Source organism: Agelaius phoeniceus, chromosome Z, assembly GCF_051311805.1.
Source record: "Agelaius phoeniceus isolate bAgePho1 chromosome Z, bAgePho1.hap1, whole genome shotgun sequence".
Classification (NCBI taxonomy): domain Eukaryota; kingdom Metazoa; phylum Chordata; class Aves; order Passeriformes; family Icteridae; genus Agelaius; species Agelaius phoeniceus.
In genome coordinates this window covers 65,254,719-65,278,938 of record NC_135303.1, presented here as the reverse complement: position 1 = coordinate 65,278,938, position 24,220 = coordinate 65,254,719, and the positions used below count along the sequence as shown (strand labels likewise).

General features: G+C 35.7%; 1 protein-coding gene across 48 annotated transcripts in view; it reads right to left on the bottom strand.

The window, feature by feature from the left end:
- The window catches only part of PTPRD (protein tyrosine phosphatase receptor type D), a 1,163,353-nt gene that overhangs the window by 39,195 nt on the left and 1,099,938 nt on the right, over positions 1 to 24,220 (bottom strand). For all 48 annotated transcript variants that reach the window (XM_077171994.1, XM_077171996.1, XM_077171995.1 and 45 more), the window contains 2 exons: positions 22,341 to 22,464; positions 10,746 to 10,921 (listed from right to left, as the gene is read on the bottom strand). In XM_077171994.1, coding sequence (XP_077028109.1) covers positions 10,746 to 10,921; positions 22,341 to 22,464 — 300 coding nt within the window. The remainder of the gene's footprint in view (positions 1 to 10,745; positions 10,922 to 22,340; positions 22,465 to 24,220) is intronic.

Sequence of the window (24,220 nt, the reverse complement as noted above, 5' to 3'; positions counted from 1 at the left end):
TTTTCTGTGCCACTAACTGCACATGAAAACAGCTTTCACCAGCAAATATCTACTATTCTCTTGCCTACAACTAAAGATGGCAAGATGAATGAAGTAGACACATGAGTGTGAAATAATTCACTGGTGATCTAAGAGTGTTTTTTTAAAGAGAAATGTAACTAAAAGTACTGAAAAGCATACCTTTTACTCCTACTTTCACTCTCACAGAATCACAGAATCACAGAGTGACAAGGTTGGAAGAGACCATCAAGATCATCAAGTCCAACTATGCCCTAACAACTCAACTAAACCATGGCACTGAGTGCCACATCCAGTCTTTTCTTAAACACATCCAGGGATGGTCACTCTATCACCTCCCTGGCAGGCTACTCCAGAACTTTATCACTATTTCCATAAAAAACTTTTTCCTGATATCCAACCGATATTTCCCTTGGTGTTCCATGACCTTACTGGGTACTGAGGTCAGGCTAACCTGCCTAAAATTACCAGGGTCTTCCTTCCCACCCTTTGTGTGAATGGGTGTCACACTGGCCAGCTTCCAGTTATCTGGAACCTCTCCAGTGAGCCAGGACTATTGGCAAATGATGGAGAGGGGCTTCACAAGCTCATCTGTCAGCTCCCTCATGACCCTGGGATGGATTTCCTCTGGGCCCATAGATTTATGAACATCCAAGCATCTCAGCAGTTCTCTGACTTCTTCTCCTGGATAACAGGGAGACCATCCTGCTCCCTGACAGCATCTCTCAGCCCATGATCCTAAGTTGCACACTGCCAAAACCACTACATATGAAATCAGAGCAGCTCTCAAATGATTAAATACAATAAAAAGAAATCTTTTTCGGTGCCATAGAAATGGATGTAGCTAGAATATATAACTAATGGTAGGCACATTCTCTTAACTTGCCTCTCAAACATACACATATTTTCTTTCTCTACATTTCTTCCATTCAGACCATGCAAATCCTTGCTCTTTATGGAAGTACAAATATTCACTGAAAGCAAAGCTGTAAAAAAAAATGTAAATGCATCCTTTTTCATTAAAAATGAGAAGCTTGAGACATTTTCAGACTTGAAGGGTTTCAGCTACAAAGTTCCTAATATTCATGGATATTCACACTTCAACAAGTCACAGACACTAGAGAACATGCTGCTATGCATCAACAGAGCTGAAGGAAGTGTATTTCCATATGAACATATGAATACAAAGATTCCTGACATTCAAGGGTAGAGAAATAATTTTCCAGTATAAAGTTCCATCATTCATGCTGAAAAGATCCTTCAGGTAATTCTTAACACATGAACCAGCTGTTACAAGCCATCTAAGATTATAAGGACAAAACAAAAAAAGATCAGGAAAGAGACAGAAAACTAGTGTAAGGCAGATACATATAGCAAATGATTTGCTGTAAGAACAGAGTATTAATTATGCTGAATCTAGAATACAAAATATCAGTAGAACATAATTTCTTGCTCCTGTTTTCTTATAAAAAGACTTTTGCAGACAGAATTTTCTATAGTATTTTCAGATGACTTTCCTTCAAAAACAGAAGAATAACATAATAAATTATGTTGAATGGCAATAATAATTATGCAATAAGAAAGGTAGTGCCAATTATTGCTGGTGGAACCTGTCTCAGACCCTAGCAGCTAATTTACTGCCTCAGACATTTCAGCTGATGTTTTTCTCCAAACAGATTTTACATTGAAGCCATTTTCTTTTTCCAGCAATGCCTTGCCACCTAAGGATTAGGCTGATATGACTCTAAAGCTTAAAGACACTGACAATAGTACTTGAGATTATAATGCAAAGATTAAAAAAAATCAGAGTACAGACAGGTTTTTTGATTTTATTTAAATAAGATTTGCTCTAGTGCAACTCACTGAGTTCAGTCTAGGCTTAAATGAAAGATTAAAATATAAATTCATAGTCATAAATAAGTTTTGAATTTTGGTCTTAATTACAGTAGCCACAAAAAGAAATTCCAGTAAGAATCAGGAGGCCACATAAATGAACCATAGGCTAATCAATTCATAACAAATTTTAGTCCTCTACTAAGGCTTCAAATACACACTAATGACTCCCCTATTTTCTGGAATTTCTGAGATATGATTAATAGGTTAACAGTTAATGCTGAAAGATCGTTGATTAATTAAAGAAATTATCCCCAGATTTTTTCCATTCTGATCCTTTTGAAAGAGTGTGGTATGGTTATTAAAACAAAAGGAAACAGATATTGAAAGGAATATTGGACATGTTTAAAAGTGTTCTCTATCTCTATTTTCATCTTCATCTATACAATTAAAAAACAGTTCAAGGCTGTATTGCTGGTATCAATGTGACATGCCTTTTTTGAGCTCCTTCTAACAGCAGGGAAAGCATGGTTTTAATGAATTAATTTTGAAGGATGAGTCTGTCAAACAGTTAAGTTCAGCAAGATTTTCCAAAAATGTCTTGAAAAGGTTTCAATGAATGGACTGACTGGAAAAGTGAATGTGCTGTCTACTTTTTGTTTCATCCTCTTGTACTCAAGGCTGATCACTCTGTGCAGCCTGAATAATACTTTCACTGAATAAGATATTACAGTATGAAGAACATATTGAACATTTCAGCCTGCTATTCAAGTGCTGTAATGAAGATCTACTATTTTCCATAAAAGAGAACTACCTCTTTAAGCTGATATGAATAATATGATATAATAAGCTGATATTATGTAAAATATCAGTGAAACAAAAGGATCAAAAGAAAGAAACACCAGATCAAAAAAAATCTATTATTATTATGTCTTTGGTTCACTTGAAACAGAACTAATACATGAAAAGGTACATTGGAAGGTGTTTCGTGGACCTAGAGGTCTCAATCTGGATTGTGATTTTTGAATGCAACTTCAAGCCAAGGTGAGCTTTCTATAACTAGTTTAATACACAGATGAAATTCTTAATCTCATAAATGTATTTCATACAGTTCCTGTTACATGAACAAGAAAATTCCCCTAGAAAAAGCATTGATTACCAACCTCAGTATCCATCTGTGTCCATTAACTTCCTTAGAACACAGGACAAGCTCTGTAAATTATGTAAAATGTTAAAAATAATATTCTTTTTCAGAGACACCTGTTAGAAGAACTTAAATTTTCCTGATTTGTTGCTTGCCATAAAGGGCAACTGGCCTTGAGCTTTTCACCATAATCTGCTAAATAAGGAAAAGTAGGATCACTTTTTGATAAACAATACTAAATCCACTCTCTGACATTTTCAAGCCTCAAATTGCTTGACAGAACACCATATGCTGAAGCAATATGCTACAATGCTAAACCAAACATGACCTAATCATGTGTCCAGAGAGGCCACAAAGCCAGTGAAGGGTCTCAAATCTAAGTGATGATGAGGATACAATGGTTGTTCAGTCTGGAGAAAAGAAGGCTCAGGGGGTACCTTATTGTGGTCTAGAACTACCTGAAAGGAGGTTGTGTGAGCTAGGGGTTGATCTCCTTTTCCAGGCAACCAGCAACAGGAAAAGACTGCAGCAGAGAGGTTCAGGTTGTATATCAGGAAAAAATTTCTTCACTGAAAGAGTGGTTAAGCATTGGAACAGCCTCACCAGGGAAGTGGGGGACTCACCATCCCTGGAAATGTTCAAAAAAATGAGTGGACATCTCACTTTGTAATATAGTTTAAGGAGCACAGTGGTATTTGCTAAGGTTGGATTTCATGAAGGTCTTCTCCAACCTTAATGATTCTGAGATTCTATGTTCAGTCAATTCTGAAAACAAGCAGAATTTTTAATCTTCTAACTCAAAATGTCAATGGGCATTTTCTACATGTGGCATAGTTCCTCTGTCTGTATTAAGAGAGGACTTATATGAGGTAGTAGTATATGTCTTACCTCAAGTGCAAAGCAAAGGAATTAAGAAAATAAAGTCGAATTGCAGAGTTAGAATATGGTTTTGACTAAACCATTTGCTATATATACACTTGCTTCAGGGAAATAATATTTTTATAGAAAACTATCAGTTTACCCTAACAGCTAAAAGAAACCACAAGAATGATAACACAAAAAACCTAGATGATTGGCTTGAGAAATACTTTTGGCAATACCAGGTATTGTCAGCTAGAGACCATTTCAGGTAAGACTCTGCAGCAGACAGTCCTTGAAAGCTTACAATGGAAGACACTGCACACAATATCCCACCAAGGTTGTTCCATTCTTGACATTACATTTTGGAAGTTCTTTAATAGTTTGATATAACTAATCTTCACTGCATAGCTTATTTCTTCCTCCTTAAAGCCCCAAAGGCAGGGAAAATGGTATATTGTTTTGGAATTTTTTAAAAGCCTTTCACATGCTGAAAGACTACTGTGATTGCCTTCACTGTCTTATATATATAACAAATCAAATATTACTATTTCTCCAGCATCTGATCATCACTGTTCTCTTCTAGATTCTCTCTAATTTACCAAGATCTTTTCACATGGAGCATTGATTCTGTATGTTCTCAACTTCAAATGTATATAAGCTGAAATAACCAGACTTGGAGCCTATTAACTGTGTAAAAGCAAAATTAACCCTACTTATAGTACAGCATTTCCACAGCTATTTTACTGGTTGATATTCACAGTCTGTATTTTAGTTGAGGAACCTTGGCACTGCTCTTCCACCTGAAATGTGCCTAGAAAAAGAGACTAAGCTTTATTGGATTAGATTCTTGCATGCATTAAGCACCTATGACTGACTACATTTCAGTCACAGAAATTGAGAGCTGACTATGTTCCTGCCCTTGTGCCTCTGAGAATCCTTCCATAATAAACAGTTATGACTGAGTTTTACAATTCTGACATTGCAACTGGTAAGATGCTTCCTCGTAAGATGGTGTAGGAATTCTTGGACTGTGGCCATGGCATTCTGTTACAGTGAAAAAAAACCCAGTACAAACCTACACATTTTTATTTTTGTAAATCTGGTGAACACATGGTGTACTTAATTTTGTGTTTTCCTTTTTTTTCTCCCAGTTCTCTCATTCATTCATCATCTGACTCATATCTTAGCATGCAGCAAGCACTAAAGAAGTGAAATAAAATTCTGATAGTGCATTATTGGTACAGAAGGCAATGGTTTACCACTAAAACTAGGGAATGAACAATGACAAACTGCATATTTAATTCCTCTTTAGTAAAACAATACATTTTAGTATGAAAAAATGCCATCAGCTATGTGTCCTATCTACTAATATCTGCTGTCTTATATGCTAACGTAGCATAGCTAAATTATCTTTTTATATTTTCCCATATAAATATACTTCACAACTTTAAAAAAACCCCACATTTTTACACACCTGTGCTGCTCCATATAAAACACCAGTGAAAGTTTTCCACAAAAATCAATTATATTTTGCCTAAATACAGTAGAATACAGGTGCACATAGGACTGTATTGAAAATATTCCTAAATTAATTTTTAAGTGCACCTCTTGCTGACTTCTCTATTCCTTTAGTGAAAATGTCTAACTGTCACTTATTTTTGATGCACTATTTTGACAGGTAATACTTCCAGTATTACCCAAACATACTTAGGAGGAAAGATCTGAAATTTTCTGCAGAAGCCCCGCACAACAAATGGAAAACTAACTCCATCACATTTGCATAAAAGCATGCTGCATCCATATCATACAGAAAAGAAAACTGCATTCTTCGTTTTCTGTGCTTATTATTTACTCTGGGGCACGTACTCTTGCTTTGTCTTGCATATGAAGTCAGATAGATTAGATATCAGTGCCTACTCTGCCAGCAACAAATCAGGATTCAAGAAAACTCTTCACAACATGCACATTTTGAGTGGAAAAATGTAGTGCTCTTCCCAGACCTGCCTTTATTTTTTCCTTTCCTATAGCAAGACTTGGAAATCTTTGGTTGCCAATGTCTGTTTCAAAGCTGTTTTTACTAAGGAGTCTGAATGTACAATTACATTTCCCAGTGGTTGTGGGTTTGTTTTTTTTCCTTAAAAAACCGAATCAACCCACCAAGCAAAACAAACCTCAAACAATTATTTTACCTACTTGATATTTCTACTGTCACCCATTTTCCATTTTTCTTACACATGGAATAGTCTATAAATCTATAAAATTTTCATTGAAATACACAGACACAAGTGTTCTGGTGCTTAACACTTGAATAACAGGAGTTCCTATTTAGCATTTCAGCAATACCAGGAAAAGTCCATTTACCTTTTCTTGTGACAGTGCCATCTCTCCTGGCTCTCTCAGGTGTCAGTGACAAGTTAAGAGACGCTAAGTCCAAGGACTTTCAATTATCTTTTGATGTTCTTATGGAAAAAAATACAGGACCCATGCAAATAGTCTTGTGTATCAATAATGGGGAATAAATCTGAGAGAGGATACATCATTTTCCTACTGGGCTTGTTTTGATCTCCCCCTTCCCAATGAAGATTCAGGATTCAAGATGTTAAACCTTGATGATTATTCTACATATATGGTTTTTTAGATAATTTTTGCTTATAATATTGATGATGATATCCACTTCATGATAGTCAAATAGGTGTTTGGATCAGGCTAACAGAATGGCACAAATGTAGTTCTCTCATGTGTTCATTTAGTCATTAGCAAATTTGAATGAAGCTCATAGTATCACTAAGAAAACTAAAGCCTTCCTCATCAGTAAAGAAGGTCAGAATCCGGCTCAATATCAACTTGGTATTGACATTATATTGTTATTTACCTTCTATTATTTGCATAATTGATAGTGTCACTATGTTTTCATTTAGCTTTGACCTGATTGGGTTTTTTTTGTCAAAAGATTTTAAACCTAGGCAATGGGGTCTCAACACAGAAAATATTGTAATGAGGTCAACGAGGGAAGTATTTTCTATCAGTTCCAAGATAGCAAATGTATTCAAAATACAGAACTATAAAGCAAAGAAGGAAAGGATTGAATCCTCTTGCACGTGGACAATCCTATCCTGAAACAGTATCCTATCCTGAAAAAGGAGGAAGGACTATATGCTTGTTGGAGGCAACATGGTAATGTTTTGCTATAAAGAGAGATTTTTCATCTTATCATTCACACAATTCACTACAGCTCATTAGTACTCAGAAAATCCAAAGGGTTGAGAGGAGCAAAAAAACTGCATCCAAAACTCAACAACGACAAAATTTAATCTGTACTGCTTGCGGTAGAGGAGAAGGCAGAGAAGTTGGAAAGAGAGGTATCATACATTAAAGTTTTACATGTTTAACATGTTTCCTTAGTGTAACACACAACTGTTTTTTTCAATCTCAAATTTAAAACCTTAAATATTGTTTTATTTCACTAAGATTAAACTCGTATCTGTGACAAAAATGCTACTAATACTGTTCCATGCACCGCCAATGTGTGTAATTCTTTTTGATACAAATTACTTTCGTGGTAGCTGAATGATGAGACTGACTTTCTCTTACAGTCTGGTTTAGGTCAGGGAAATTCAGGTGATGACATTTAATATGAAACCAACTAAGTGTGAAAGGTTATAAGTGAAAGATCTTTTTTTCCTGCAGCTTCCTTATAGGCAAACAAATGAATAATGAATTCACTGTAACATCTTCATTTGATCTACTCAGCTGTAAAAGATGAACATTCTCAAATCTGAAGTCATTCAGACATCTAACACATGCTAATGAACCAACTTTGTTTCTGCAGATGCAATTAAAATCCTCATCTTTATCTATGCAGTCCAGGTTATAAAGGCTGATACCAGGCTGCAGGACTACATAATGCAAAAAAGCTGCCTAAACAGAAATGACGACATGAAAATGGAAAGCAGAAAGTCTGAGGGAGAAACAATCTTGCCTTGCAGCGGGAATAATGATCAGGCTGCCAAGACACAAAAGCAATCAAAACAGAATCAAAGGAGAAAGAGAAACAAAATTAGCAAAGCTCTTCATCCCTAATGATATGTAACAGTGCTTATATTTCATGTTTGAAATCTCACTTGTTTTTCTTCTACAAGAATATGCTATATAAAAATGATAGCACAAGAAAAAATAGCAATGTAACGTCTGTCATCACTGGGTTTTTTCCCTGCACAGGGATTCCCACTGCTGCCTCACCATCAATGCCATTAATTACATTACATGCAGCCACTGTATTAGAAGTGGTAAGTGGTATGCCATATTCACAGAGCTGCTGACTCTGAGACTGGGAGCTGAGTTATGTACTGGATAGCTAGTATGTAATGCTCTGCAATGAATGCATCAAATTCAGCCTATGAACACAGAAGGCGATAAATTATGCACAAAAAATACACAAATATAAGCATTGAATGCATGAGCAATCCGTTGACTAGAATGTCTAGTTTCTTATTCCACTTAGAGAATGTATTGCTTCTGAATGCTAATCACTTACGGAGGTGATTACTATTCTGATCAGTGGTTTTTTAGGGTGCAGCCAACAAAGGCTAGAGTTAGCTTAAAACTCTGCTAGGCAATTACTGGAGAGAAAGAGAAGGATTTCATTTAGCTACATCAAAACATCCTTCTAGACAGTGGCTGTCTGTGGCCTGCAGTATTAAGATAAACTTTCAAGTACTTAAATATACCTTTTGCAATGGGCTGCTTATTAGGAACTGATTTTTTTTCTTTGCTCTGGTGTCACTTACCAGCAATTTTAAAGAATTAATTAGTAAAGAAATGGGCAGAATTACATTTTCTCAATTCCAAACAGGCAGTGCCTGGACTAGACAAGGTCTGTAGACCCAAGATTAAACTAAAAATTCTGCTAAAATTACCATGTGCTATGTACTAATTGCCATCAGGTATGTAAAATCAGTGGTATTAATGTAGGTTGAAGTTACATGTGGGAAGTGACTCTATAATTAGAATGCTATACATTGCTTGAACTGCAAAAAGCCTACTCTACTTATAGAAATGACAGGAAGGGTAAAAGAGTAAATATATATGTTTTGGTAAGCCTCCAGAAAGGAATGACTGCTGCCAAGAGGTTCAAGTTACGTAATCACTGCAATTATAGGTATCCAAGCATATGAAAAAGACATCAATGCCAACACAGTATAGCATTAGACTTTATGGTGCAGTCCACCCTGTTCCAAGCTGACACATGCTGAAATATTTTCATTTTGAAATGGAGCTCATCCATGAACTACTGAAATATCAACTATTATCCAGTTACTCCTGTAAGATACTTTTACTGATTCAAAACCAGTCTGGATGATAAATCTTCTGTCCTCCTCTGTAATGTCTTTCTATATTACTGAACTCTTCTTCATACCCCATACTTATAGCATTTTTTAACTCATTGCACAGAGCCTTTGATACCTTAGCTTTTTCCACCTTCCACCTGTAGTCCTGCAGCCTGCTTCCCACTTGCAGCTTCCTGTGGCTTCACGCAAGCTTCTAGGACAGAGTACCTCAGAATGGTTGCAGCAGTGTTTTTCTGTGACACTCCTGTTTGTTATTCACTTCCTGGATTTGAAAACCCTTCTACTGTTGTTGGCCCAGACCCAAGGGAAATGATAACCACTGACGTTAGTATCACCACTTCTTTCTCCCAGTTTCTGATTTCTACGTTTGGTTCAAGTTTCTGGCTTATAATATAGCCACATAAATGTGTTTGCAGAGAGCTCAGCAATGAACCAGCTGTGCAGCACTGTGCCTAGCCAAGGTGTGCGCCCAGCAATGGCAACAGTATCACAAACAACACATGAGAACTTCAAGTACCTCTTGACACAAAATACTGTTACTGTAGAAAAAGTTTGATAGAGAATCCACCACTGATGGCTAAATACTTCCTGATTGACTGCTGCTGCTGATTTTTCTCGTTTCTCTTTCTCCCCATCTTTCGCTTCTTCTTCTCTTCTGTTATTGTCTTTCCTTTTACTCTTTCCTCTCTAATAACATCCACTCTTAGAATTGATAAATACCACCAAATATGGACCCACTAGTAAATCTTCATGAAACACACCATGATCTGTCACTACACTTTCTATCACTTTCTTTATCTTATTTAAAATCTAATTACTATTTTTTATTTCCCTTTACATATAGCACATTTTTTATTATAACTCTTCTAATAATAGAATCTATAGTTTAATTATTTGAATAGTATCATGCTATTATCAGAACAATATCTGTATGTTTTAGTGCTTTACTTTCCTAATTTTACTTTGGTCTGCAAAATTGAATTTGAAATACCATGGATAATTTTGTATTCTGTTACTGCATGTGCTGTTGTAATTTTCCTAGCTACCAGCATCTGCTCAAAAAAAAACAAATGTTTCTCAAGCAAATCTTCATTGATATTAAACAATGGTGAATTTATACAATTTAAAACTGAGAAATGAATGCTGTTGACATACACTAACTTCCTCGTAACAGGATGATACAATCATGTTCTTATTACTACAGAGGAAGTAACTCTTTCGAGTTACCTCATAAGATTTCCAACATGATAACAAAAAAAATAGCCCCCAAAATCACTGTGATCAAAAAATTAAAAATTTTCCAGAGCATAAAAAAAACCCCTAAATAAATGTTGTGACTTGGTAGTTTCTTAGTGAAAGCAAGATGTCCTATATATAAGTAATTTTTGTGGTGCAGACACTTTAAACTTGTAGTAACCTAAAAATCCCCTCAGTTTTTACACATATAAAGAAGACAGGCAAACATACATGAAGGAAACAAAACAATGACATTAGTGGTAACTCAGGTACAATATTTTTAACCTTGCATAAGTTTTCCTTACCCTGGACCTCTCCTCTAGTTTTGTCATCATGACGACTGTTGCACCTTGTTGCTCCCACATCATTCTCCAGAAGTCACCAAAGGTTTCTGGCAATGCCCCCTGCGTTGCTATATAAGCATTCTGCTTCCTGTATCCATCTATGTAATTGGCGTTGATATAGTCGCTGCCCGGGATGCCTGCAAAGAGAGGAGAGTGAAAACACAGGGCAAAGTTTCTCTGCTGTCCTGTTTTACAAGGGCTGAACAATCCCACGACACTGGATTTGATGAATCCTAGCTTGCTGTGTGTGCCAAAGAGTGCATGTACCCATGCACTTAACACGTGAGTGTAGGCCATCTGTGGAGTCAAGAGGCATGGTGGTCTCTCTGGGAATATTTGTTCTTTTGAAACAAGCAACTTCATGTGATAAGAAGTATAAAAGAAGCCTGAAAATCTGTATCAGGCAGAGAGACCTGAGGGTCAACACAGCAGCATTTAAAAGCTGGTCTGATACTGCCTGCAGACAGCCAAAATATGGCAGTGCTACCTGGGACAGACCCCTTTGAGGATTTTCAATCAGAGACCCTGAGGAGGCTCCTCAAACATTCTTGTTGAGGTCATTGCAATTCCTTTAAATACATAAGGAAAAAAAATATCGTCAAGACTATTAATGTCACTGCTATATTCATTTTCTCCATTAAATGCTAAGATAATTATGAGTTTTATTGTAACAAAACACATTATTTAAGTCAGATTTAAGAAACAGTGAAATTTTCTGTATGGTGTATGCATGAAATAAAGACCTTTGCAACACTGAATAAGAATTAAAAGCATTAAAAGAAGTGGGATCCAAGACTTGTATGCACATGGGACCTAAACCATTATTTGCTTGGGGCTCAGGTATTTTCGACAAGACGTATACAGGAACTTTGGCTGTGCCTTCCAGACACATGTCCATTCTTAGAGCCCCATAGGAAGCAGGCCAGTTCCTAACTGCAATCTGTATAACTCAGGGAATGCCACAGGATGCCTGGATTGGAACATGCTGCCTACCCAGGCCAAGGAGGTGTGTTGGCTGTAGCAAAGGTCACATTACTACTCTGCACTAATAAGGTAGGCATGCTCATGGAAATGGGTAAAAATGGACTTAAAATTCTCAGACCATTGCTGAATTCAGCATAGCAGTGCCCAGCTTTTAACTCAGACTACATGTGTGCTGAAAGATAAAGCACTGAGGGAAGCATTTTTATGTCCCTGCTGTTGTTTTAACTGATGACTAGAGAAAGAAATAAGATATTAATGTGAGATCTCAGTGCTGGCTGAATGGCAAAGCAGTGTTAATTAGCTGAATATAATCATCTGCAACTTAGTAAGTTTTGTTGAAGTAATTGACAGAAGTTACTTATTTGAGCAGAACTGAATGATTTATATTTATGCAGCCAATCTGCCATGCACAACTCTACAACCCTAAGAAATGGTAGAGGTTCCACAAAATCTTTCAAAAGAGAGTCTATGTGATGATACCAGCTCCAGGTTTATTCTAGAGCTATGACTGTTTTCCCTCATCAAAGCAACAAAATTGAGTTTTTTTGTCTATGAAACAGAATAAATTGTAAATAAGTACTTCCCAAGATGGTTGTCAGAAACAAAATCTTCAAATAGATTCTAATGCATTATTTCCTGCTAGTGCTCCCAAATCAGGAATTACTGGACCTGCACACTCCTATCTTTCCTGACTACAAGTAGCACACATCTGGAAATGTCTTCCAAAGTATTTTTAATTCGAATGGAAATTAGGTGTACCTCTTTAAAATGGACCGTTCCTTTTAAGCTACAATTTTAATTGTTTCAACACTTATTCAGAGTAAACCTGAATGTTTCATTCCACTACTAACTTAGCAGTGAATGAACCCACAGACTAAATGTCACAGTAAGTAAAATCCAATGTAATCTGGAAATTATTCAGATTATGGGTTACTATGCAGCTGTAGTTATTATGCAGCTGTAGTCTAGTAAAAAATTTTGCCTTCATGCCTGATAAGTTCCACATACATTCCTGTTTCATATGTTCAAATCATATTTAAACTAAATTTTTAATTTGTTTTTACTTTCTGTGCACAATTAGAAGAAAATCCTGACAAAATATCTCAGAGATAGAAAGACCTTGGGACTTCAGGGTTACAAGAGAGGCAGAAAATGGCACTCCTCAGGCAAGATGCAAGAATGGACACAGGCAGACTGTCTGACTGATTTGACCTGACTGAAAGTCTCTTCAGGAGAAAAATAAAACAAAATAAAAAACTTGTTAACCTGCATAGTCCATAGCTGAAAAGCATGATTCCCCTCCATGAAAGTCAGAAAGTGGAGCTCAAAAGCATCACTCTTGTAGATCTGGAGCTGTTTTATGTGACACTTCTTACTGTGGATATTGGAGTTAATGATATAGAAAAATAACTGCTAGGCACAATGTTGTATTTTCTTCCTTTATCAAGATAATAAAACTTTTTTTCACAAAACAGATGAGAAAGAAGAATGAAGCCAACAGGAGAAAACTACACCAACTGGGTATTATTACCAAAGGAACTGAGAAAGCTGGTAAGAAATGTTTTCTGCATAAATTAGAATTCTATTATGATGCCTGGTATCATACTTTGAAGCACATGTTATAAATAAAAGCCTGAGGAAAAAATGAAAAACAACACTTTGTAAAGTGGTTAAATGATCTTCTGGGAAAGCTGTCCTCTGGAACTGATAATGCACAAACTCAGTGTGAAAATTAAGCATGAGAACTATTGCAAGCTGTTCCCTAAAGAATGATCTTTACAAATTTTAGCAACCAATACTAGTACCTGATGTAAAAAAAATCCAGAATCCTGAAATTGTAAATTCTCTTTCTACTCACTAATTTGTATTGAATTTATTGACAAATTATATTAAAATATATAACCTCTAAATTAAATAAATTCTAATTCTTTCAATTAGAATGAAGAAAAGCTTCCAGATTACACCTTTCTTGATCTAAGATTCAAGTCAGAAAGAATTAAGATCAAGAATTACTGATAAATTCAAGAAAGATTTCTTCAAATATAGATTAAAGTGGAAATTTTCACTCTGATTTTCCACTTTATTTCTGTAACGTGGACATGAAAAATTTAGCTAGAAAAATTATTTTACAAGGCAAGTCAGCTTCACTGCACCAAATGAGGATATATTTGGGACATGGACATGAAATTCCATTTACCACAGGCCCTAAGCAACTATTAATGAATTAACCAATGAAGTTTTTGGGGGAAAAAAAATACAACAAAACATGTTGCTTCAACACTTGCACTGAGCTTTGCATCAAGCATTTATCGCTAGCAGAATACACTACTCAATAGTACTGTACAGTACTCAATAATACTTGATCTACTGAGATCAAGAGAACAACTTGATTCAGAATGCTCAGCTCCATTTCCTCTCTCACACACAGTATCCATTAGTGATATTCTCTGTTCTCTATCCACTCTCATAGTCCCTTTAAGTATTGTACCCATTTCTCACAGAGTCTCTTTTCATCACTATTTTCATGCATGACCTCAGTTTCACATCCTGCCCCAAAATCCTTAAAGCCCTCTAGGGAAGGTGCTTCATCATGAGAGGACTAATGAATTTGTTAAAAATAACAAATACAACAATTGAATATCTGTAAATATCTATGATGACAAAAAATAAAAAATTATCAAAGTAAATCTAAATATTAAAATTTCCCTTTCTGAAATGATTTTTCCAGCCATAACCTCATTCTGAGCTGAGAAAACAGAACAATTTTGTGTCAAGTCCAATAGTGCAAAAACAATCAAATGACAACCAGTCTGACTGCAGTACAATGAAATCCTGCAAACTTTTGTTAGCTGCCATAGCTTGAAGGCAACATACCCACAAGCACAGCAGCAATTGCCATCATTACTTAAATTTGGGTTTCATGGTTAAGAGAGGTCAGTTGTTCTGTAACAGCATGGGTCAAAAAAGGGACAAAGCAACCAAATTCTGTAAAATTGATATGAACTTAAGTCTTTTGGCATCTGTGGGATTTATTGTACCTTTAGGATGGCATACCTGAAGTATAAATTAGGGTAATCTATGCAGTATAACCTGACTTTTATAAGTTTCATGAAAGCAGAGACACAGTTTCTGCACAAGAAGTCAGTTAAAGACCAAGCTCCTGAACCATGATTCTACCACAACTATTATCTAGTAGCATTTTCAACTATGGTGATGAATGACCAGAGTCTGCAATCTTTTAATTTAGCCAACAGGAGTTAAGCACAATGGGGGAAGAATCAGATGAGTAGTTCAGCACAAAAGACAATCCACTTTTAAATATCTCAAGAGAACAATGTTTAGTTTTTATATAGTCAAAGTGAATGAGCAATGAAATAAAATTAGGTAATGCCACAATTAAAGTACAGAAGATAAAAAACCCCATGATCTGTATTGCTCTCAATTTATGCTGAGAATGCATGAGCTGAGATGACAGTACAGCTTACTGCAACATAGACTCAGATCCACAGGGCTAATAATGTAGACCCTAGGAATGATTCACTTGATTTCCTGAAGAGTTATAATCTCAAATAACTTTAATTAGACTTCACATTTTATTCACAAACTGAAATCAAATAATGAAATTATTTCAAGCCTTTACAAAGGCTGAGTACTGAACAGCCTTTCTATTTAAAATAAATTAAACTATAAAGCTTTGTTTCTGCGCTGCTTCCCTAAGACATGTGCTTTTAGTCATGTGCATAAATAGTGTGAAGTAATAGGATTAAATTCTGTCATGCTTGTAAACAAGTTGGAAAAATACCATGATGAACTCAGAGTGTTGATGAAGTTGTACTACTGTTTTACATCAATGTCTGGTGTTTTGAACAATGCCAGAGCAAAAACCACAGGCTGTTTGTGCATGTGTGAACAAAACAGTGAGAAAAATCTAATTTATATAAGAGGCATGCATCAGGTTAACTATAAAAGAATGCAGATCAGGCCCTTTGCTATCCTCTCTTTTTCATCTCTTTCTCTTTTGCTTTCTTTGTTGCACCACCCCAGCTCTGCACCATCCACATGGAAGGAACAATGTGGAATCTGGGGTGATATTCTTTGTTCTCTCTCTCTCTTGCTTTGTCTGATCAAACCACAGCTGTCATTCTATCCCATGCTCCATACTGAACTTTATTGCAGGAGTGCGGAGATTGTGGACATGTGTTGCGGCTTGTTAAGCCAGCACCTTTGAGGGGTTAATTTTAGGAGGTGAGAGCTATATTAGTGTGCTGTACAAAATTAAGGGCTTGCTAGCCACCACATTTGTGGAAGAAAATTTTAAGAATGTAGAGGGTTGTTAGACAACACTTTTTGACTCTAAATAGTTGTCTGATTGATGGAGTTAAGGCATGCCTTAAGAACATAAGCACAAGAGACCTCACTTCAGGTCCGGCTTCTTTGCTCAGCCTGATGAGAACTTACCATGACAATGTGCCCCCTGCCATGGGTTGTGACAGCAGCCCTGGTTGGCAATGCTGTGCCTGATGCTCCTGAGGACATGTTTGGCCCCCTGGATGCTGCCCCTGTGCTGGATGCTTCCAAGAATGTGTTTGTCCATCCTGGCTGCCAGGGCACTGCTGACTCATGTTCAACTTGCTCCCTCAAGTCCTTTTCTGCTCTCCAGCATCTCATTCTCCAACCGTTTGTACTTCCAAGGTTGCCCCATCCCAGGTGCAGAATCTGGCACTTTGTCTTGTTGAACTTCCTGTGGTTGTTGATTGTTCAGCCCCCTGATTCGTCAAGGCATCTCTGTAGGGCCTCCCTGCCTTCACGGGAGTCAACAGCTTCCTCAATTTTGTATAGTTTGCAAACATGGTTAGTATCCCTTCCAGTCCTACATCCAAGTCATTTATGAAGATGTTAAAGAGCACCAGCCCTATGGTGGAGCCCTACAGAACCCCACTAATGACAGGTCCTCAGCCTGATGCCACCCCATTCACTGCAACCCCTTGTGCCTGACCTGTGAACCAGCTGCTCACCCATCACATGATGTGATTATCCAGCTGTATGCTGGACATTTTGTCCAAAAACATAGACCATGAGAGAAGGTATTAAAAACTTAGCTGAAATCCAAAAAAATTACATTAACTGTCATTCCTTAATCCCCTTGGCCAATGAACAGGTGCTAGGTGACAGTAACCAGTGTTTCTGTGGATGTTTTTGTTACATGAAATCTATATAGTTAAGAAAATAATCAAATTGAAATGGTCTAAGCACAAATCTGTATTTTAAGAACTCACTGAAATATGGAGCAGCACTAAATCAATGAAGTACTCCAGTAGTAAATATTTGTAAAATGAAGACTTTTTACAAAGACTGAGGAAAATTCTCTACATATCATCCCAGAAGGATGAAGGAAAGGAAAAGATGAAGGATGAAGAAGGAAAAAGAAATGTCAGGAAAAGAAAACCTACAGCTAGCTGGATTGTGAATAGACTGTTAGGAGGACTAGGAGAGGCTGGTGAAGAGGGAGAAGATGAATGATATGGAAACTCAAAGGGAAATGTTGAATTAGAGAGAATTTATGGACAGAAGGCAATGCCAGAAAAGGATAGGCAGAAGATGCAGAATTAGGCCTGACAAAGAATGGGATTGTCTAGAGGGTGGAAGAGAAGTATTTGAAAGGAAAGGGAAAAGGTGACAAAAGTGAAATGTAAGTATGCAAACAAAGAACTAAGAGTGTAGAAGATCTGCAGGCAAGATGAGAAATTTGGAAGATTGCAGGTGAGAAAAGAAACTTGGAAGGTGACCAGCAGAAAGACATGGAAAAAAAGTGGAAGCTCCTTTAGAAAAAAAAACCAACAAAACTTAGCATGAATTTGTTTTGTTTTGGTCTAAGAACTGTCTAGTATTAAGAAGTCCAGAAAGGAAATAAACAGATTGTTCTGTGTAGGTCCTCAGAGGCATAGGTAAGAGCATTGCATCAGGAAACGATCCACAATGCATGACAGTATGTGCAGATGGCAGTATGTTGCACAATACTACAAAGCAGACACTGAATCCTAACATGATATCCTCATACTGTAATTATTTTACTGTTGTCTGAAACTGGGTTTAGCCATCTTTTTAACACTGAGTAACACAGCAGTTAACAGACAAAGGAATCTTTTATTGAATAGAAATATTAATTTATACTCTAAATTATGCACTCAAAGAGATGACGAGTGTCTCTACTAATATGAAAGGATATGATATCTGGTTTGCTATTTCCTGCAAAACCCAGTTTCAATATGAGTGTTCACGGTAAATATGTACCAAATCTTCATTAGTCAGTCAAGAACAAAGCCACCAGATGTCTTCTTGGAGTTTTTCCCAATGGAAAGTATGTCAACATATGCAGGAAAAATTGTTCTGACTAGATTTTAAAGGTATCAAGGATGGCAGCATTTAAGTTATAACTATTACAGTATCAGTAGGCTCATACACCTACAGCTTGTCTCAGCATTGTTGTCAACACATGCACCACGACATCTACACTATGAAATCTACTTCACAGGGGCTCTAACACCATGAAATCACTTCACCCATCTTTCTGTATCCATATTCTTTATGGGTATTTCTGTATCCATCACCAAAATACTTTTGTTGTTTTTAAGGCACACCAACCAAAATACTTTTGTTGTTTTTAAGGCACACCAAACTTGTAGGGTGAGGGACCATTCAGTTCCTATTGTTAGCAGAAGGCAACATAAATGCAATGTGACAGAGTGCAAATAGTTTGTACAGGTCATGACTCTTCCATAGTTACAATGCTCCAAACAATTTCTAAATCTTACAATGATGGCCTACATAATCAAAGCCAATTTAATGGCAACTGGCCATCAGACAAATAATATTAGCAGCTTTTTGCCTTTTCTTTCTTGTCCATTTGTATTACATTCAGAGCTTTCTAGTTTTCTAGCCGAATTTTAAAATCACTAAATTTCCAAAAAGAAAAATTACTGTGCTGAAATATGATAGGTATTTTTTTCCTTTTAATAACTGGCCTTGTGCCAATACATCCACATATAGAAGACTTTTAGTCATTAATATCTCCTAAAATAATCAGCAAGGCATTTTAAAATGCAGAATGTTTATCCATTCCCTCCCCACCTCCTGAATTTCTATTTAGTTCTTAGAGGTTGAAGATCACAGATCTAGCTGTTTTAACTCAATCTGTTCATCTTTTGATCAGTAAATTCTCCCTTAAATCTATTTGGATGCATATAATAAACTTCACTACATTCTAACATTCTGTCATTATAGTTTAAAATTCCAAGTGTCCATCTCAGAAACAGCCAAAGACAGCCCAATATGAGCTGATTTCAAGACTTCGATCAGATTTCAAGAACATGGGAACAGAATTTTGCGAAGTAAAATTTTCTTTTCAGGAGGAAAACCAAATTACCATGTCCAACCTGGGTTTTCTCTCCAAAGGGAAATCTAATGTAATAAAATTTAAGCAGTGATAACAGATATATTTCTGTGAAATGAGTAATTATGTTGTGGAACTCCATACTGTATGTAATTAGAGAGGTCAAGAACTTAGTGGGGATTCAAAACAAGGTTTTAACAGGAGTTATGAAGGGTGCCAAAATAAATACTTTGAAAGTGTTAGTAAGCCTTGTGTTTCAGGGCTAATGCAATTTTTAACAATTTGATATCAATAGTTCGAAAGAAGTAATTTCAAATCTGTGCCAATTGCTTCTCAAGACTTTGTAGTAATCACTCTGAACAGGCTACAGAGTTCTGCTATGGCATAAAACTGGCCTTGTGTCTCATTCTGAAGTACCAGTTACAATATTCCATATTTCTGCAACACTGTTAAGATGCTAAATGTTCATCAGTGTAGGATTACAGTTTGGCAGATGCTTAGTCTTTTCTTCATATATATTTCCTCTTAAACAGCAAGAAACCGTCTAGGTGTAAAATGGAGCTCCTCTCATTAGAAAGGCACAGCTACTATTCAAACCTCACTAATAATACTAGTTTTCTTGTGACCATCAAAGAAATGTAGATGAGGCCTATGTGTAGGCATGTACATGTATATGTGCATGCATATTTGTACTAAATATTCTCCAAATAGTTGTAACAAAATATATTTTAGTCCAAATTTAGGTCCCAATTAAGTTGTATAGTATCATAGACAAAGGAGAATTTATTTTTAAGTAATATTCCAAATACTGATTTCCCTGGTAACATGAAAAGAAACACAGGTATCAACTGAATAAAGCGCTGGCCAGACTGTGTATTTTCATATCTGAAATATCTACTTAAAACCTGAAAGACAAATACTTTTTACTAAATGCTAAAACCAATTGATTAAACTTTTGAAGGTACATACACAAAATTTCATCTACCCAATCACGTAAAATTCCAGGAATAAGAATTTTTAAGGGGATAATGATATATTATTATATAATATATTATATATCATTGTATAAATTATTTCTGTTTTCAAGGCTAAATATCATCTTATAAAAAGGCATTTACTATTTGATTTATTCACCATATGCTTTTTTCAGCATAATCTAAAGACTTGGAAAAAAACTAAAATCATGCAAATCACCAAATGGGTGAATATTCCATTGAATATTCGATTTGTGGTCTTACATCCAACACTAATATTACAAAAGGTTATAATACTTTTCTCTCTGTAGACCCAGTGACTATGAAAGATTTAGAAACTTTAGCCACATTTTGGTATTTCTTACTTAAAAAAGGGAAACAAAGATAACTATATCACTTACGTGAAAACATAGTCCAATGAACTGCATAATTTCATACTTTCAATTACTTTCACTAACATTTTCTGCTTTGCCTCTTAAATTTTCTTCTCATTCTCTGAATATAATAATTTTTTTTAAAGGGAACCAAATTTCAGGGAAATATGGCAGTCTAGTTGTCTAATATGTAAATTATCAAATAAATTTGATTACATTTAATTTTTTTTTCTCTCCTTCTCTCCTCCTTTACACAACTCTTTTTCCAAGCAAAAACCCTGGGAAAAAGAGTCTTCTTTTTGCCAGTTAGACTTATCTCCTAGTTAAGCATTTTGTTCTGAAGAATACCATTCGGAAACCCTGCTCAGTTGCTGTTCCTGACCTATTCAGACCATGTACTTTGACCACTTGTCTGGACCAGTGAGACAGGAAAGGATATATTTATTGAGGTACATCACATATAGTGCTAATTAGAATAGCCTTCTTTAGTGTTGAGACAGGTAGAGCCAGGTTTCTACACAGCCATATTCTTTTACAAGGCAATATGAAAAATTGTATGTTGCAAAAAAAAATCTTGATAGAACTGCAAATGAATCTCAAAGGTGGAAAAATATAAGCAGATTATCATATGCAAATTCTTCAAGGTAATCATTAAAATTTGCTAATACATTTGAGAAGCTCTTATCTGTATTATCAAAGCCTGTGGTATGCAGCTGCAATGAATGAGGAAAGATCTAAACTTCAGTGGGATTGCCTTTTTCTTCACCAAGAAGCTAATATTAAAGTGGATTACACCTATAAATCCAGTGTATTTAGGTCTGGAGTAGCCAAAGATAAGCAGCTGTTTATAACCATAAATTAAAATTCTTGCAGTTTAACTTGTACCATGTTATGACTGAAGTAACTATGACCTTGAATATAGATCCCTTTATGTTATGTATCGTATGCAAGTCCTGTTGGAGCTAACTAAACACAACTCTTATTTTCATTTAAATTGTGTCATTTAAATATATAATTTTTTTGATTATGGCCATCATTAATACCTGACTGTCCACAACATAGAATAAACTGAAAATCCATTTTCAACCTAGGAAGTAGGTTAATAGTAAGGCAGAATTGGAAAAAAATAAAAAGAATCCTCTGAGTGAAAACCAGCATGTCCTGATGCTTGGTAAAACAGACACAACACCTAGGACTGGCTACCTGTAACAGTTTTCTTGAGATAAAACTTTAAAGTGTTTATGATTTTGGGAAGCTTTGTAACAAAGAAAGATATAATGAAAAGCTCTCACTAAATCACACTGTCAATCTTTAGTCAGTGAGATACTCTCAAAAATGCCTGCAAGTGGGCATTTGTTTAAAAACTCTAGTTTGATATTTAGATTGGAAATTAAAATTAAAGTTCTAAGAGAGTTTTTAAAATTTCCCCAGAGAACATGAGGTTGAACTGATTTTTTCCCCCACTATAAGGTTTTGCAAAGTAAAATTCAATGAGCAGATATCTTGATAATTTCATTGATCAACAAATGCCTCAATTCAAATATGTTTGTTTACTGCTCTGTTTGCTTTGTAGTGTTAGTATAAGTAAGCAGCAATATTAATTTACTTCAGATAACTCTCTGGCATATACACAGGAACCTAATGCACTCAGTGTTACATAGTGCAAGTTCATAATACATTGCTGACAATAAGCATCAGAAGAGGATTGTCATTACAGGAATTTGCTGGAAGTGCTTTAATTAACACTTCTTTATATAACTATATAAAGATATTGATTGGTTAAATTATTCTAGATTTTAGGATATAATTAATTTAATTTTAAAGGTCTCCTTACCTTCTATTGCTGAGAGAAGAACACGAGAATGGTCGTATGCAATTACATTCGCATATCTATTCTTTGGTTTGTTTACTTCCAGGTTAGAGTGTTCCCATGTGAACTGCTGGCCAGGATCAATAGACTTCAAAAGACAAAGAGAAAAAAAGGAAAGGAAACTTTCAGCTAGGGACTACATAATTGTTTTATTTATGATAATTAGAAACTAAAATCCCATAGTTTGCACTGGAAATAATTTCCTTTTGAAAGAAAATTATTACTTCAGGACACACTGTAACATATTAGATCATATTACATTAACCATTGTGTATTTATGCATCTGAAATTTCCATGAGGAATTTAACCACAAGCTTTTAAAATCCAGGGCTTTTTCTTCAGAGAAAACAAGCTATCCACCCTTTTATCTTTTTACTCATTTCAGAAAGTGAGGGGTTCTAGATTAACAGAAAATGAATAAATATCATAAATCTCAAAAACACTGGGATGAAGGGGAATAAACATTTTTGCCTTTATTAGTAAGAACACATGTTCAAAAATTTTCCTGTCCTGTTTTTTAAATAAACTCCAAAGGTTCCTGAAAAAATTTTTCAGAAGAAAAAAAATGTTTCTTTTCTTTCATTTTGATGCCAGACTAACCCATGGCACTAGTGTTGCTCAGGAAACTAGAGCTGTGTTTCATCCATGGACAACATCAAGAAACTTGCTTTTCATTTCCTTGAGTCATAAATAAGTAAGCAATTCAGGCATATTTGAAATTTTAATGATATCTTATTCATAAACATAACTAATCTTATTCATAAACAAAACTACATGTTTCCAGATTTGCTGTTTATTTTCTGTTCCAGGGTGGAATTAACAGAAGCATTCACCAGACCCCTTCATCTTTCACCACTAGGGAAACTTCAGACTCTAGTATTTTTACCTCTATGGTTGAATATCTATGCAGCAAAATGAATGTAAAATAGGTAACAGATGGTACCTGTTTATGCTCACTATGGTAGTGGCTGTATGAAAGGTCATCTCATTCTGAGAAGTCATGAATAATCACTTATTGTTTAACCTTTCCTTTCCGTAACATTAGAGACCTTAAAATTGTTTCATCAATATGAATACACAACTATGGCTTGAGGTTTATGCCCTCTGTTTGTTTAATCCTGGTAAGAACTGGCAGCTCCCAATGAAGCTAGTGGTAAGCAATGAAAAAAAAAAAAAAAAGATGACACAGATAAGCTAAGGTGGGGCAGTTCACCAACACTATGCTCATCTTCCACGAGTAGACCAGCAACATGGATGGCACAAGTCAGGAGATCCATACTGTCCCTATTGCCACTACAACATCAAGCCAACAGCTTCGCTCACTCTTCCTAGGGTATGACCTGTAATCTATTAGAGTAGGTATTACCTGACAATGAGCATGTGTGAAATTAGTTAATGTGATTTTACCAGGACTTATCCCTTTGACTGATAATTTGGCCAGTCTGAAAATTGCTTCATTCTCATGCATCTTTTCATATTTTGTACAATTTATTTATTTAATATTTTGAGAGTAAATTTGCTTCTGTATTGAGATTATTGAAAACAAAATAATTTGCCCGTCTGCTTAATAGAGAAGCATTTGTTTTTGGGAAAACAAATACCTCAGAAAAACAAGTGCTTTATCCTATTAACCAATACCATAGGCTAAATTAACTTTTATAACAAAAAGATTATAAAGTCCTGCATAACCTAGCTATGGAGAGTAGAGGAGTGAGATGGCAAATGTTCTGGCTCACCCTTTAACTAAAGCAACTGAGACAGAGTGCTTGGCAAATCCTCCCTCAAAAGGAAATGAACTGGGACCATTTAGAGGAATGAAGAAGAAATTAAATGCTTGGGATCAT